The sequence below is a fragment of the Lepidochelys kempii genome, chromosome 1, assembly GCF_965140285.1.
Source record: "Lepidochelys kempii isolate rLepKem1 chromosome 1, rLepKem1.hap1, whole genome shotgun sequence".
NCBI classification, from domain to species: Eukaryota; Metazoa; Chordata; order Testudines; family Cheloniidae; genus Lepidochelys; species Lepidochelys kempii.
Window position 1 is genome coordinate 335,496,329 of NC_136380.1, and position 15,142 is coordinate 335,511,470.

The 15,142-nt window shown below is 40.3% G+C and overlaps 1 protein-coding gene across 17 annotated transcripts in view; it reads right to left on the reverse strand.

Moving 5' to 3' along the window:
- Positions 1 to 4,041: 4,041 nt before the first annotated feature.
- The window catches only part of SEMA3D (semaphorin 3D), a 196,200-nt gene continuing 185,099 nt past the window's right edge, over positions 4,042 to 15,142 (reverse strand). For 12 of the 17 annotated variants that reach the window (XM_073328656.2, XM_073328661.2, XM_073328655.2 and 9 more), the window contains one exon: positions 4,043 to 12,487. In XM_073328656.2, coding sequence (XP_073184757.1) covers positions 12,059 to 12,487 — 429 coding nt within the window. In that variant the 3' untranslated portion in view covers positions 4,043 to 12,058. Of the gene's footprint in view, positions 12,488 to 15,142 lie in introns of all 17 variants that reach the window. The other 5 variants (XM_073328657.2, XM_073328648.2, XM_073328649.2 and 2 more) reach the window with 1 other exon arrangement.

A 15,142-nucleotide genomic window follows, 5' to 3' on the forward strand; every position in this document is an offset into this window, starting at 1 on the left:
AGCAAGGCTTTCACTCTGATGCTGAGTTCATGGGGTTTACATGGAGTTACACGGGGTTAAAGGTAAGTTTTTGTGGTTGATGATGTGCCTCTTTGTGCACTGATGCTAATCAAGGTGGTGCTTATTTGGTTCCAGATCATAGTCCTGTCTATCCTCTTGTACTAAATGTTATTCATGATGATTCCTATGAGACTGACTGATTCTTCAACCTCCTTCTCCATTCCCCACTTGTTGATGTCCCATGCAAAAACAATGTTCCAGATTGCATTCTAAAAACCCTTTGAGTTTTAGATTGTCAAGGCCTAGAATGCCTCTGCTCATTTGAAAATTTCTGTGAAGCTGCTCTATTAGTATTAAACATCAGTGTGTTGCTGGCACCCAATGCCAGAGGCGAGCAACAGCAGGGGGTTTGCTGCCTGGTGTGCATCACCCAATAATCACAACAGGGTGGAGAAGCAGAAAAGTTTATTTGAAGCTTCAAAGAAGGTACAGGGAGAATAGAATCTCAAATCCTGCACCCAGAGCAGGAAGTTACACAGGCTTTTATACATCCTTTCTTCAGCACACTTATCCAATAGCAAGCTGCCCTAAGTATCCATATAGCCAGCCAATCCAGTTACCAGCTAGTTCCCTTGTTCTCTGTACCATCTATTAAACCATACATAAAGCTGCTTTATTCAGCATTGTTCTTCCATATCTGCCCTGTTTGGCCTTGTTTAGTTTCAGGCAGTCTGACTCTGCAACATATTGTTGCAGATCCCCAGCATAACTGCTGCGAGTGCCTCCAGGCAGGGGGACGGGGGGGTGGCGTGGGGGGGAAGGACACTTGGGCCTAGTACGAGGGGGCTTCATCGACACTCATGGTCTTCCATCCCCTCGAGTTACCTAGTGGCCATGCCCCAGTGTCCCCAACCAGGTGTAACCATTTTTTGAAGTTTCACATTTCTGTTTTTCTCCATTTGTACTGCCTCTCATTTGAGCGTATGTGATGCACTTTCCAGATGCTTGTCACAGCTAGCCTGTCCGGTAAAATCAGCATGCATGTTCCACCTAGTAAAAAATGACTTTCCTCCGCTTTCATGAAATGTTTGTAGGGTATTGTTGTGCTCGTTGCTTTGCACTTATTTTAGCCACTTTACTCATTTTTTTGTTGTTGCCTCTTTAGCATTTTACTGCTGCTGACACTGCCAAAAAGTTGAGTTTACTTCCTGCTTCCACAAGACGGGTCACTGGTTTCATGGTTGAGTGGCAAGAAATGCCAAAATTCACACGTTCCATGACAATGGTGGCCACTGTGACAAAATCGTATCCCTACTCACACTTAACTGAAGTAAATGGCTTATTCATGGCAGTAAAGTTGAATACATAGGTGTTTGCAAGATTGGAGCCAACGATTGTTACCTTTAGTAAAATCTCAGCACACAATTAATCTGGGAATGCGTGAGCGAGGAAGAAAGGGGTTACAGGAAGGGGTGGGGAAGGAAAACCTTTGAAGCTGCACTGGCAACTATATTCCCTGACAGCTGAGGTATTTGTGGTTGTTTTTCTCACAAAACCCAGGTAGATGGTGGTAAAATTGGCCCCCACAATGCAGAGGCTGGCTGGTGTGCAGAGAATAATGGAGGAGACCACAGATTGAATAGTAAGGGGGAAAAACAAATAGGGAACAACTGACTCATTGACTATGCACTGTCCCTTCTGCGTGCTGAATTAGGCACGGCTCTGCAGATATAACAGTATGTAACCATGTAATTAAAGCTTTTATTGTAAGGAGCGTTAAGGTTGTAGAGGGAATCTTAATGTTGGCCCTGCCTGACTTTAAAGTGTTTAATTCCATTGGACTGTAACACTCTTTTAAAGATGCATGTCAACCTGTTCCAAAACATGCTTCGTTGTAATTAGTTTTCCCCCCACAATTTTAAGAATGAACTCGGAGTCAGAAATGTGGATTTGATACATCAGTGTAGGAGAGCAAAGGAGGGAGCTTAAACTAGAATAATGCTAAATATAATTGAACTTGTTGAACACCCTGAGCCGGTTTTGAAAGGCATTGCTACGGTGTCACTGTATCACGCTCTGGTGAACGTGTTTTCGGGTCTCCCCTCTGTGCCCATCCACAGAGGATAGGAATAGTTACCGCTTGTAGTTGTAGACACTTGGTGTTTTAGCTCAAGCTGTAGCAGCCCATACTTTTAGCTCTGGTGGTCCCCCATTCAATCCTTTATGTGGTAACTAAGGTGATGTAACATCTTACCCTTTGTGGATCAGCACAGAAAAGGTCTTGAAACGCACACACTCACCAGTGGGCAACAACTGTACTGGGTTACAGGTTTCGGACTCCTCGTTGTTTGTCCTGGGTTAGGAACTCCACTTTCTGCCGCCATTTCCAGACAGTGCATTAGCTGCAAGCAATAACAATACAGAGAAAATGTGGCGATGGGGAGCCCCTGGGGGAACTGTTAGGATACAGATATTCAGGCATGTCTGTAAAGGCCTGTACTCTAAGAATTTAGGTGTATTCTTATCACTTGGCTAGTTATAGAGGTATAAAAGAAAGAATCAAAATCACTGTCTGCCGGTGTAAGGGCCTTCTCTTACTGTGACAGTCTGAGGCCCTGTTCTTAGGCTAAGGCCTTTGGCTAAGCAGCAGAGGCAGCCATAACCTGGGAAGCGACTGGTCACTTCCGCACATTCCAAACTAGTCACATTGAAAGAAGGTGCTATTGGGCTGTTAGGAATATAGTCCTGTCCTGATAATGTCTATCGCCTCCAGAGAAAGGGAAATGCCTAGAAGATGTAAAAGGAAACTTAGTTTTAGTTTCTTCCTGTCTGGCAAGAACTCACTTATCAATAGCTGGGGTGTGAAATCCTCACTTCTGTATTGTTTTGTCATTATAGTTCCCACTTTGCTATTGTTTATTTGTATGGTCTCTCTCTGGTTCTGTGATTGTTTCTGTCTGCTGTATAATTAATTTTGCTGGATGTAAACTAATTAAGGTGGTGGGATATAATTGGTTACATAATCATGTTACAATATGTTAGGATTGGTTAGTTAAATTTCAGTAGAATGATTGGTTAAGGTATAGCTAAGCAGAACTCAAGTTTTACTATATAGTCTGCAGTCATCAGGAAGTGAGTGGGTGGGAGGGGGGGATGGGGAATTGGAATCATGTTTTGCTGAGGGAGGGGGAATGGGAACAGGTACACAGGTAAGGCTTTGTGGTGTCAGAGCTGGGAAGGAGGACACTAAGGAAGGAAACTGGAATCATGCTTACTGGAAGTTCACCCCAATAAACATTGAATTGTCTGCACCTTTGGACTTCGGGTATTGTTGTTCTCTGTTCACGCGAGAAGGACCAGGGAAGTAAGTGGGATAAGGAATAAGCCCCCTAACAGCAACTAGCTGTTCTTTTTGCTCACTCTAAAATTGGATCAAATATATTACTTCATAGAAACCTAAATTACTACCAGTGTCAAGTAAACTTTGAATTTCTTGTCATTAACATTATAAATCTCATTGTGTGTGAATAGGCCCACAAGTTCTTCCAAACGGCCAGATTTCACCTCCTCCCTCCTTTTCTCTCTTGGAGTAGTGACGTATTTAGTCAGCAGCCCCACGGATTTCACAGAGACTAGACGTGGAGTAATGTACTACTCGCTGTGAGCAACAGCATGCAGAAAGTTTAGAAAGCTAATCCATTTCACAAATGCTGTCGTGTGAGCTTCAAAGAGCTCCTTGGTTGTATTATTAGTTCCTTAGGCCAGGTCCACACTACAGATGTCTGCCAGCATAACTACATTGGTCAGCGGTGAAAAGAGATGTGATCCCTGATCGACAGAGCTGTGCTGGCGGAAGACCCTAGTGTAGATGCAGCTGGCAAAGCTGTCCTTTTACTGCTATACCTTGTTTTGTTGAATAGGCATTTTCACTACACCAGTACAAAAATACAGACTTGTTGGAGTAGCTGCTGTTACACTAGGATTGATTTGCTGTTAATAGTATAAATGTATTCCTACACCAGTAAAGCACTCCTACGGCAAACATGGCCTATGTCTTCCCACTTCCATCTCACTTTGCAGTCTTTTTTTCTTTGGAAGCCCATATTGTACTATTTGGTATGATTAGGGGGAAAAAATAGACAGCAAAAGTTCTGTCAGAATTTGCTATTTATTATAATAAAACCAAAATATACATTTAACAGTTTCAGATACCTTTGGATTACAAGATTGGAATTCCTGTTAAAACAACAGGATTGCCAAGCTCAAAGCTAGTTAGTGACCATGTACAACGCTTTACTTATGATGTTACATAATTAGCTATATTGGCTGTAGTAGTGTTGTAGCCATGTCAGTCCCAGGATATTAAAGAGAGAAGGTGAGTGAGGTAGTATCTTTTACAGAACCAACTTTTGTGGGGGAAAGAGAAAAGCTTTCAGGTTTACCCGAATGAAGAGCTCTGTATAAGCTCAAAAGCTTGTCTCTTTCACCAACAGAAGTTGGTCCAGTAAAATATATTGCTTCACCCACTGTGTCTCTATATTTAGCCATGGTAATTTACAAATGGGCCCTTTCCACCAAAAATGTTTTTTTTTTCCATATTACTCTATAAATAATGATACTATAAATGTGAAATGGACTCCTTCACAGAGTCAGTCTAAGAACCACTTAAGCCCTATAACATGGTTTTAAATGGTGCATAGTTCTTGTGCTGGACTACTGAAATAGTGTGAGTTTTGTCCTATGTGAAAATATTAGCCTTACTGACAGAATGTGAGGCATTAACCAAATTCCTTTTGGTCAGTCTGCTTGGCCATGACTTTTCTCTTGAGAGCACTTGGAGAGGTTTTGAGCAGTTTCCTTTCTTCCCAGCCAGACTTATGCTGAGATATTTGAAATTTTCTGTCATTAATTGTGGGGGAAAATGCACTTCATACAAGTGATGGAAAAGATTATAGATCAGTCTCTCTTGATTTGTATGTTTCATAGATTTCTGTACTTCTTATCCAGTAGTAATGTACTGTAGTTTTTACAATGTCAACATGTTGACTAGCAAACTTAAAATGACATTTTTACATTTACTTTACATAGAAATCTCTTCAATTTAAGTCATGAAGAAATCATAAGTAACAGAACTTAAGGAATCCTTTAGAGCAGGTTGATTTTTTTTTAAAGTTGGGTGAGTTTTGGAAAATTTGAAAGCAATTTTCATGATGCCATTGTTCCCGGTATTTTCATTTTTCCTGAATTTTCTTGTATAATAATAATTCATTTTCAAACTAAAATTTTCAAAAAATGTTTTTTAAAAAATGCCTTGTGACTAAGGGCTTGTCTGCGTGGGGAAGTTTGTGTGGAGTAATAAGCTAGGGTGTGAATTTAAAATGCACTAGCTACCCGTGTGGATACCATTACGCTTTAAAGCACACAAAGGTGCTCTTAGTGCAGAGTAAGCATGTCCACACAGAGAGTTAATGTGAAGTATCTAGTGTGTACGAGTTGCTCCACACCAGCTACTCTGGGCTTTTTTCCTCATGTAAATAAGCCCGAAAATGACCATGCAATCTTCCCTCCCTGCACAAATATACATTTTGAAAAGCAACAAGCAGGCAATTATTTTCTTTACAAATTTCTGTTGATTTTTTTTTGACAAAATAGAAAACTTCAAAAATATGAAAACTTTTTCCAAAAATATTCCATTTTTGGAAAATGGCCACATTTTGATAAAGTATTTTTTTCCTTTTAAAATTTGACCATTTCTAGCTATCAGAGTTTTGGAACTTTCGATAACAAATTATATAACTTTAGGTGGTGCTTTGATGCATAGTAAATGCAAGTTTTGTAAACTGATCCTGGCTTTCAGCCTATAGGCAGATATATGGTACTGTCCTATGAAATGCTAAGTGCTTTCAAAACTCATTAAAGTTGTGAAGCCCACAAGGCTCTGCCCGGAGCAGCCATGACACACCTTAGCAGACAAGTTATCTGCCTAAGCCTTCTGTTCCAGTCACTATTACCATGTATGTTGAATCTTCAGAAAATGGCTGGTCTTGGACATGGTTCCATTTAACAGCAGGAATAGCAAGAACAAAATGAAAGAACACAAAAAGCAGCCAAAGGCACTTATATATAACAAGAGTAATGGAGCAGAATATAAAACACCACCAAAATCGAGACATGTCTGCATCCATTAAAAATATCATGACTGCCTATGAGTGGACAGATGACTTTCTTGGCACAGACTATATGAAACCATTAACTAGCGGTCTATAGCAGTAATAAAAGTCACCTGGAAACGTTTTTCTTGTTCTTACATCACCCAGAAAGGTTTTTGTTTTAAAGCACAATAGACATTGATTTTAAACTGGGGAATTGTACACAATAACAATACAATAAAGAGGGAAAAGACCAACTTTAAACAAGAGTTTCAAAATCTCATTATTGAGGCAAATTTCACCTTCCGATCTGTGATTTGTCTTTCCAGATCTGGTTTACATCTGTCAGCCACTGAATAGTTTTGTGTCAAAACATTAGGAAAGTTTGTGGTAGACACTAATCTATACAAACACAAGTGCTTAAGAGAAAACATTGTCTGAGATGAGAATATGTTAAGGGGCCTTCTAGTATGTTTAACTTTATACACCAAGCAATGAGCCAAATCCTGAAATCTTCACTGATTTTCCTAGTTTTTTCTTAATGTCAGCAAGAGTTTGCCTGAGTGAGGACTGAGTGAAAACCAAGGAAGGATTTGGCCCGATAACTTGAGACAACAGACTTGGATTGTGGGTTATAAAAACAAACCTGATCAATTAAGAGCCCAATCCTGCGTCTGTTGAAGTTTGTAGCAATACTGTTGTCCCAGTATTATAATTTATTTAAATATTCAGCACTGTCAAAATGTATGCCTGGCTTGGACACTTTTAGGTTTATCATCATTAAAATACTATATGGAAGTAAAAAACCCAAGATTTTTCACAACCTTAAAATTCTTTCATGAGCTGTTCTTTTATCCTTCCTTTTCCTGCCTATAATGAATTTATTTTATAAACCTGAAAAGATAGATTACAATTACAAAGGATTTCACATATCAGCTAATCACAGAAGCCTAATTCTGAGTAATATTTGTGACACTAAGGTAAAATATAATAAGGGACCACTTAAATTTTCATAAATTGTAACAGAATATATTGGAGAGACATGTGGACTTGATTTTCCTGTTATGCAGGTGTAATTCCACTGCCTTCCATGCAGTTAACTCCTGATTCTCCTCTGTATAATGAATCTCTACATAGTTATCTACACTCTAGGCTGCATCTTGGAATAACTTGCTATAATTATTTTGGTTAGGTTCAGATCTATATTCTACTGAAGCCAATGGGACTTTGGTCACTGACATCAATGACTGAGCTGGCTCTGTAAGTATTTTTAACTCATACTAATCAGTTGCAACAACCTTGTGTTACACATAAAATAAAATGCATCCAATTACTTATGTAGGTCCCTACAAAACAGTCATACACATGACAGCAGTTTAGTAGGAAAATCATGTTCCAATAACCATGTATTAATTTTCGATAAGGGATTTGTAAATGGTAGGTGCATATCAAGACTTACATAGATTTGATTAAAATTTCAGAGCATTTTAGACTACGGCCCAATTCTGATCTCATATGAATGTAAACCAAGAGTAATTCCATTAAGTTTAATTCTGTACATCAGTATGATTGAGATAGGAATCAGGGTCCAATGTCTAGTTGAGGACTGGCAAAATCAAGGATCTTGGCTCCTCAGTATATGTGTAAATGTAACTGCTTGCACAGAAAACTGTGTCTGTGATATGAATACATTTTCACACATGTCCTTAGAATGTTTACCAGCAAAGGAAACAATTTATCAGAAGAAGAGTTAAACGCTTTATTCCTTTGTCCGCTAAGCCCACTGCCAGTTTTGTTTTAACTGACTTCTGGACTACTACTGTATTTAGGGACCTGTTGGATCTTAAAGCTGGCATCAGTTTTTAGAATTCTAACAACTACAATACAAGCTGCACTGGATGTTCTGACAGCCTGTTTGAAATGGATGCAACTCAGACAAACACCAGTTATCTTCTGAAGTGGGGGGAGAAGGAATTATTTTATTTTATTTTGTTGAGGTAGGGGAAGAGCATTTATTACTGATTGAACCAAAGTAATTTTTTTTAAAGTCTGCACTGGGGGGATCTGTTTAGAACCTTCAGTTATTAATGTGGAGGTAACTTTTTCCATGCTTAACCTAAACTTTGGGTATCATTACAGACGCTCCCCGGGTTACACAAGACCCGATTTACACAAATTCATACTTACGGAAGAGATTCCGTGAGCTAGAAATAGGAGGGGGGTTTTTTTGCATAACATTTGGGTAAACGTTTCCGACTTATGCAAAAGTCAAGTTATGCAAAGTTTTCCGGAACGGAATGATTGTGTAAGTCGGGGAGTGTCTGTACTTTTATTGAGCACTTTAAGGAGGGTGGGTTCAGTTTCAGTTTCCTGTTGTGGCTCATTATACAGCCCAGCAGCACAATGGACCCTCAAGTCCCCATTTTGAAATTTAAGTAGACCCAGGTTTGTGCCTTTAAATTATATATTTAGGAAGGGAATCCTTTCTTGTCTAGCTCTTGTTGCTACAATTCCCTGGGTTAGCTCATTCTGTTCTCCTTGAGACTGTTTTGGTGATTGTACATTACAGAAGGATCCACTACTGTTACTCCTGACCTTGGTTATTGACTCAATATCAAACAACTGTCTAAAGAAATCCCTTCTTATCCTTCCTCAGTGTTCCCTGGACTATCTATCTAATTTACTGGTCTCCAGGGCCCCTTGGAATCATGACCAGCGTATCATCTACTATGAGAAGCAGTGTGCTAGCTCAGAGTACATCACTTATAAAATGTATTGAACCACAGATTTTTATCTGCACAATATTATTAAATATCCCTCCCCGGGGTGGTATGAATCCAATATGGCACAACGACTTGGAGGATACTGAATTTATTTCCCCAGGATAGAAATGGCCTCATTCCTCACTTGGGGCTTCACTCTGCTACTTCACACAGGAGAGTTGAGGTCAGTCCTCTGAGAGGAATCCTCTTGCAAGAATACTTAAAATAAAACAAAACCCCTTGAATTTAAGAGTAGTAACATTTTAATTCAATCTTTTATGCTCGCAGTCCCAGTGGTGCAGCCCTTAGGCCCTCAAGACTCCTGTTGAAGTTGATGGGGAGTTTTGTGTGAGGATTGTAGCGCTAGGCTCTGCAAAGCTATTTAAACCTAAAGGAAATCAATTGTGTTCAGCTCTTAAGGAAGATGGAAAAAAGTACCAACCAAACAACAAACAGCTCATTTAGGGCCAAATCCTGCTCACCTTATCTCATTGAGTAGGGCCACTGAAGTGAGTCCATGGTTCTACTTTTATGAATAAGGTAAGTAGGGTTTGTGCTGTAATTAATAATTACACTACTCAGTCCAGTCCTGCTCCCATTGACTTCAGTGGGAGCAGGAGCAGGCCCCTTGTCAGTATATGTAAGCACAGGCCCAAGATGGATTATTTGATGGTAGCACCTTAGCTTAATCATGGCGTGGCACCACTCATTCCCAGAAGGACCAACTCTGAGAGATGGTACTTTCTGGACTGATAAAATACAACACGGAATACATCGGTGGGTTCTGTATGGTGACTGCAGTCATTCTTAGGCAAAATTTTTTTAAAGTGATTCAAGATTTTGTGTGTCTCATTTTTGGGTTTCCAACTTAAGATTCCTTAAATGGGCCTCATATTTACAGGATAACACCCCATATGGAGTCTCAAATTGGGCAAGAAACATCAGGGCAGTCAAAATCACTAGTCACTTTTGAAAATCTTGACGTAAGATCCTATTGCTGTACAAGCTGATTTCTGAGCATAATGCTTACTATTGTGAAAAGTTCTACAGACATTAATAGGCTACTCAGAGTAATAAAGATTAACCTTACTAATAAGAGCCCAGGACATCAGTCTCTTTGATTAAAGGTCCTGTACAATGAAACTCCCCTCTCATCTTTTATAATATTTAACACTTGCAGAGTACACTATCAAAGTACTGAGCACAAACTACCTAATACCTTCTAATTAACTAATGTATCTCTTAATGAAAAAACAAAGAATATAAACCCCGTCTTTATACAATACATGCACATTCAGTTTTAGTTTTTTTACAATGAACTTGAGTCAGCTGAGGTTCCTTTCTCCGATCTGAAAAACACACCACCATATTTGTATCATTTATCAGAAAGAAAATGTACAATGACACAGATTGTATGGACACAATTATTGATCTGGGACTGAAAGCACACACACACTAGGTAGCAGATAGGGATAATCTCCAGCATTCAGAGCCAAAGTTCTTGGTTCCTTAATGAATTGCACATGAATTACATGGGTTTTCCACAGACTTTGCTATCCAGACATGTAGAATGCATGAGAAACAAGTAAAGTCTGTCGGTTTAGTATCCATCAAAGCTTCCTTCCATGTGAGGACGTCGCTAATTTGTCATTTCACACTCAAAGAGGCGTGAAAGGCAAAAAGGGGGAGGTTTGGTAGAGTGGGGGAGAGGGGCTGCAAAGCATGAGAAGAGGCAATAGGCCTGATTTTGATCTTGCTTACACTAGCGTAAATTGGAAGAAAGTCCAATGAAGCCAATGGAGTTATACTGGTGTAAATCAGATCTGAAGGAAGCACAGTGTCTCTTGCTCATACAAGAAGATTTATCTTATTAAAGAGCAGAAAGTAAAACTAGGAACAATTTACAAATGATGCTATTGTAAATCACAAAGCTGCTCCTCTCTAATTTGTACTTCAGTTAATTTACACATGGGCTTTTTTTGTTTTTATTTAATTATAATAAAAAAGTATTAATTCCAACACCACAATACCTTGTTTGAAATACACAAGACCTTTTATAAAACAAATACACAAGTCTGAGGAATGTCTGCTCTTTCCCCATTGTTATACCTGGTGTAAGAGCACTGTCAGTTTCTGTCTGTCACTAAATATGTTTCCCTCATTGTCTTTTGTCATCAAGTTCGGGAGGGTTTTTGTGCGTGTGTTCACCTCTCCTCTTTTTTCCACAACAAACTAACCATACTCCAGAAAATGAAGCCAGTTGGGGGTTAGAGTTGTAGAGGTGAGTGGAGACATTCAGGGTAAAATCTTCAGCAAGACAATAGAGGTGAAGGCAGAAATCTCATTATTTGTTAATAGGGTTTGTGCATGTACCTCCCACATGCTTCTTACGAAATTTACTCTCGAGTATCTTGCTGGCAGTTTCAATTTGAGTCAACAGTTCATTTCAGCAGATGGACTGCAAACTAGAGGCTGCTTATGCCCTAATGAATAAAGTTCTACATTTCCTCCTCTTAAGATGTGATTACATTTTTAAAGGGGAAAACGAGTGTTACTTCTAAGCTGATATTTAATTTGATTTTTTGCTTTGCTTCTCTGCGTTAGCAAATGCCACCCATGTACCTAAATATATGCCCAATGGGTAATTTAGTATAGTTTTGCAGATCTGTCATGAAATGGCCTGTATCTATATGGCACCTCCCATCCTTACAAGACCCCCCAGCACTTTTACAAATACATCCACCTACCCCTGAACTGCAGCCAACTCTCGGGTGGAATGTAGCAGTCCATTAATAATATACTGTAACATAGACTTTAAATCTCATACAAAAATTATGCCAGGGAAGCCATGGAACACCCCCATGACATATGTCACGAATCAGCTTCTCACTAAGTGTTAGCTATAAAATCTGAATTTTTCGGGGAAAAAACAGATTTGGAATTATTGCCTTGAGTGCGGTGCTCAAATAAGGAATTTGTCATTTGCTATCGTATTCCAGTATTCCAGTGCAGTCCTGTACAGACCAATAATGACTGTGCATTATCTAATCTCAGTGAGAAGCAACATTAATTAATAGGAAGGATGCACAAAACAGAATACAGTATTTTTGCATGTTAAATGTCCTCTCTTTAAATAGAATATAAAAGCTATGTAGATGTTGGCCTGGCATCTGGGCTGCTGACAGGTTCATGGTGCCTTCGATTTCGCTTTTTCTTCATCTCCTGCATGTGCTTCCATTTTGCCCCACCTTTGTTCCGCTGCCGCCGCTTCTCCCGGTGCCACATCTGTTCACACCACTCCTCCAGGCTGAAGCTGGGGCTGCTGACAAGTTGAATGTAATCCTTGTATCTCAGCCGTGACTCAGTAAGCAAATCTCTCCCTCGTCCCTCTTCATCCTCCGTTTTCTGAGTGCTTTCCATGTGCCCATTCTCTATGACGTTCAAATTTAACTTCACGATGGTGTGAACGAACGTGTGCTCCTGTGCTTTGCAGTAATACGCCCCTGTGTCCTTTCTCTGCAGGCTGCGGATCAGCAGTCCGTATTCCGTTTTGATGATCCTCTCATCAGCCTTCAGCTGTGAGGTTGGACAAAGCAGAAAACAATGCATTAAAAGCACAGGAAAAATAAAATTTGAGTACGTGTTAGGTGGGGAGTAGAGGAGACAGAGGGGATGATTGGCTCAGGGACTGACCATGAGAAATGCAGCCTTTTACCTCTAGGTCACTGGCACATAAGTACCTTAGATAAAGAGATACGTATGGAACCATTTGAATTTCAGAGTTCTACTCTTCAATTGATAACTGTAATCTCATCAGCATGCATTAGTTAAATGTACATACAGTCTGAGAGGATAGAGTCACCAAGAAATAATACAATTAAACAGACCAAAACAACAGCAAGGTAGCTGACTTTCTCGAAGCAAGAGTTGGATAGTTAGCTGGACAAATCCCATTAGATTGCAAGCTGTTTGGGGCAGGGCTTATCATTTTATTCTGTTTGTAGAACACATAGCACAATGGGGTCCTGGTCCATGACTGGGGTGCCTAGCCATGACCGCAATACATATAATAAATCAATAGTAATAACTATTAAGACAATGAATCTGCTTCTGATCTGACACTGGGTTTACAACAGTGTAAACTCTCTTAACTTCAGTGTGGTTACTCTTCATTTACACCATTGTCAGTGAGATCAGAAAAACGTCAATGCTAAACCTCAGGGAGCTAAAACCCAATGCAATTCTTTTATCATGTAGGGTTTACAATCCGTGAATGAGAAAACCTGGAAAAAACAGAGATTTAAAGCTAAGGCTGAATTTCTGTGCATTATGTACCGTATTCACTGCAACATTTGTGGAATTGTACTTGAGATTGTGAAGGCTGTGGAAATACTTGCTATATCTAGCACAATAGGACATGTTAGCCACTGGTGTGCTGGCTCAATGCAATTGGTACCTGAGGCAAACATAGCCATCCATGCTGCCAGCTACTTTGCAAATCTGGTAACCTACAAGTGATTTACAAAATTAATTAAGCCTCACAACCCCTCTCTGAGGCACTGATATGTTAGGACCCTTGCAGATGGAGAAACATGGATGCTAAGTGATTTGCCCAAGGCCACACAAAGACTCAGTGGCAGAATTGTGAGTAGAGCCCTGACTCCCAGTCCCTTGTTCTAATTCCATACCCCAGGGTACGTTCCCTCTGAAGCACGGATGTTGGGAAAGGCAGCTGGTACTTCACAGAGTGCGCAGTGTTCTGCTGCCGCACAGAGGCTGCAGGGGAGCACAACAGCGAAGGGATTGTAGTTCAGCTTGATTAGCCCACAATGCAGCATGCACATTGAATACATCTTCAGCGCCATTAGGGTATTGTTATAATATGCAAGGACCCTGTTTAATTCACTATTGTGCTGAGTGCCTCACTGGAAAAAAAGAAAAAGAAGAAAGAAATCTGGAAAATGTCCCAGACTACACATCTGCCCTTCCAGCATATTTCAGAGGAAGATGATCAGGGAGGCATAAAGATGAGTAAATTAACTGTATTCACAGTGGGTAGACTACACACTGTTTTTATGTGAACAATCTGTATGCAATTCTTCATCCCTAAATAATATATAAGTCCTGCTTCTGCTAGCCTGGCTTGCTACCATGCTAGCTGAGCCACTCTTCAGCCAGAGATGTGCAGCTGTCTGTGTGCCACTTGATGACCCGCTCAGAGAGCACACGTCAGCTACTAGAAAGGCAGGGTGGTCTACTGAACAGAGCTCGGCTCAGCTGGGGCTTACTGGTGGGTTCTGTTTGGTTCTGTCATGGCCACACAACATGGCCTGAGGCAAGGCAGCTCTGGGCTTCAGTTTCCTCATTCAGAAATTGGCGACAATAATACTTACTGAGTCACAAAGGGGAAGTCGGGCTTATTTAATAAGTGTCTGGCAAGTGCTTTGTGATCTTTTGATACCAGGCACGATACAACCCCAAAGTTTGTCTGAATTAAACTAAATTGGTCATGCTCAAAATACAAGCATATTTACAGCAGCTAAGGGTCCTGCAATAGCGGGGAGATGGACTAGGTAACGTAATAAGTCTTTTCTTTCATAGATTCATAGATTCATAGATATTTAGGCCAGAAGGGACCATTATGATCATCTAGTCTGACCTCCTGCACAATGCAGGCCACAGAATTTCACCCACCACTCCTAAAAAAGACCTCACACCTATATCTGTGCTATTGAAGTCCTCAAATTGTAGTTTGAAGACCTCAAGGAGCAGAGAATCCTCCAGCAAGTGACCCGTGCCCCATGCTACAGAGGAAGGCGAAAAACCTCCAGGGCCTTCCAATCTGCCCTGGAGGAAAATTCCTTCCCGACCCCAAATATGGCGATCAGCTAAACCCTGAGCATATGGGCAAGATTCATCAGCCAGATACTACAGAAAATTCTTTCCCGGGTAACTTGGATCTTACCCCATCTAAAAACCCATCACAGTCCATTGGGCCTATTTACCATGAATATTTAATTACCAAAACCATGTTATCCCATCATACCATCTCCTCCATAAACTTATCGAGTTTAATCTTAAAGCAAGATAGATCTTTTGCCCCCACTACTTCCCTCGGAAGGCTATTCCAAAACTTCACTCCTCTGATGGTTAGAAACCTTCGTCTAATTTCTAATCTAAATTTCCTAGTGGCCAGTTTATATCCATTTGTTTCTTTCACCAGATTCTATC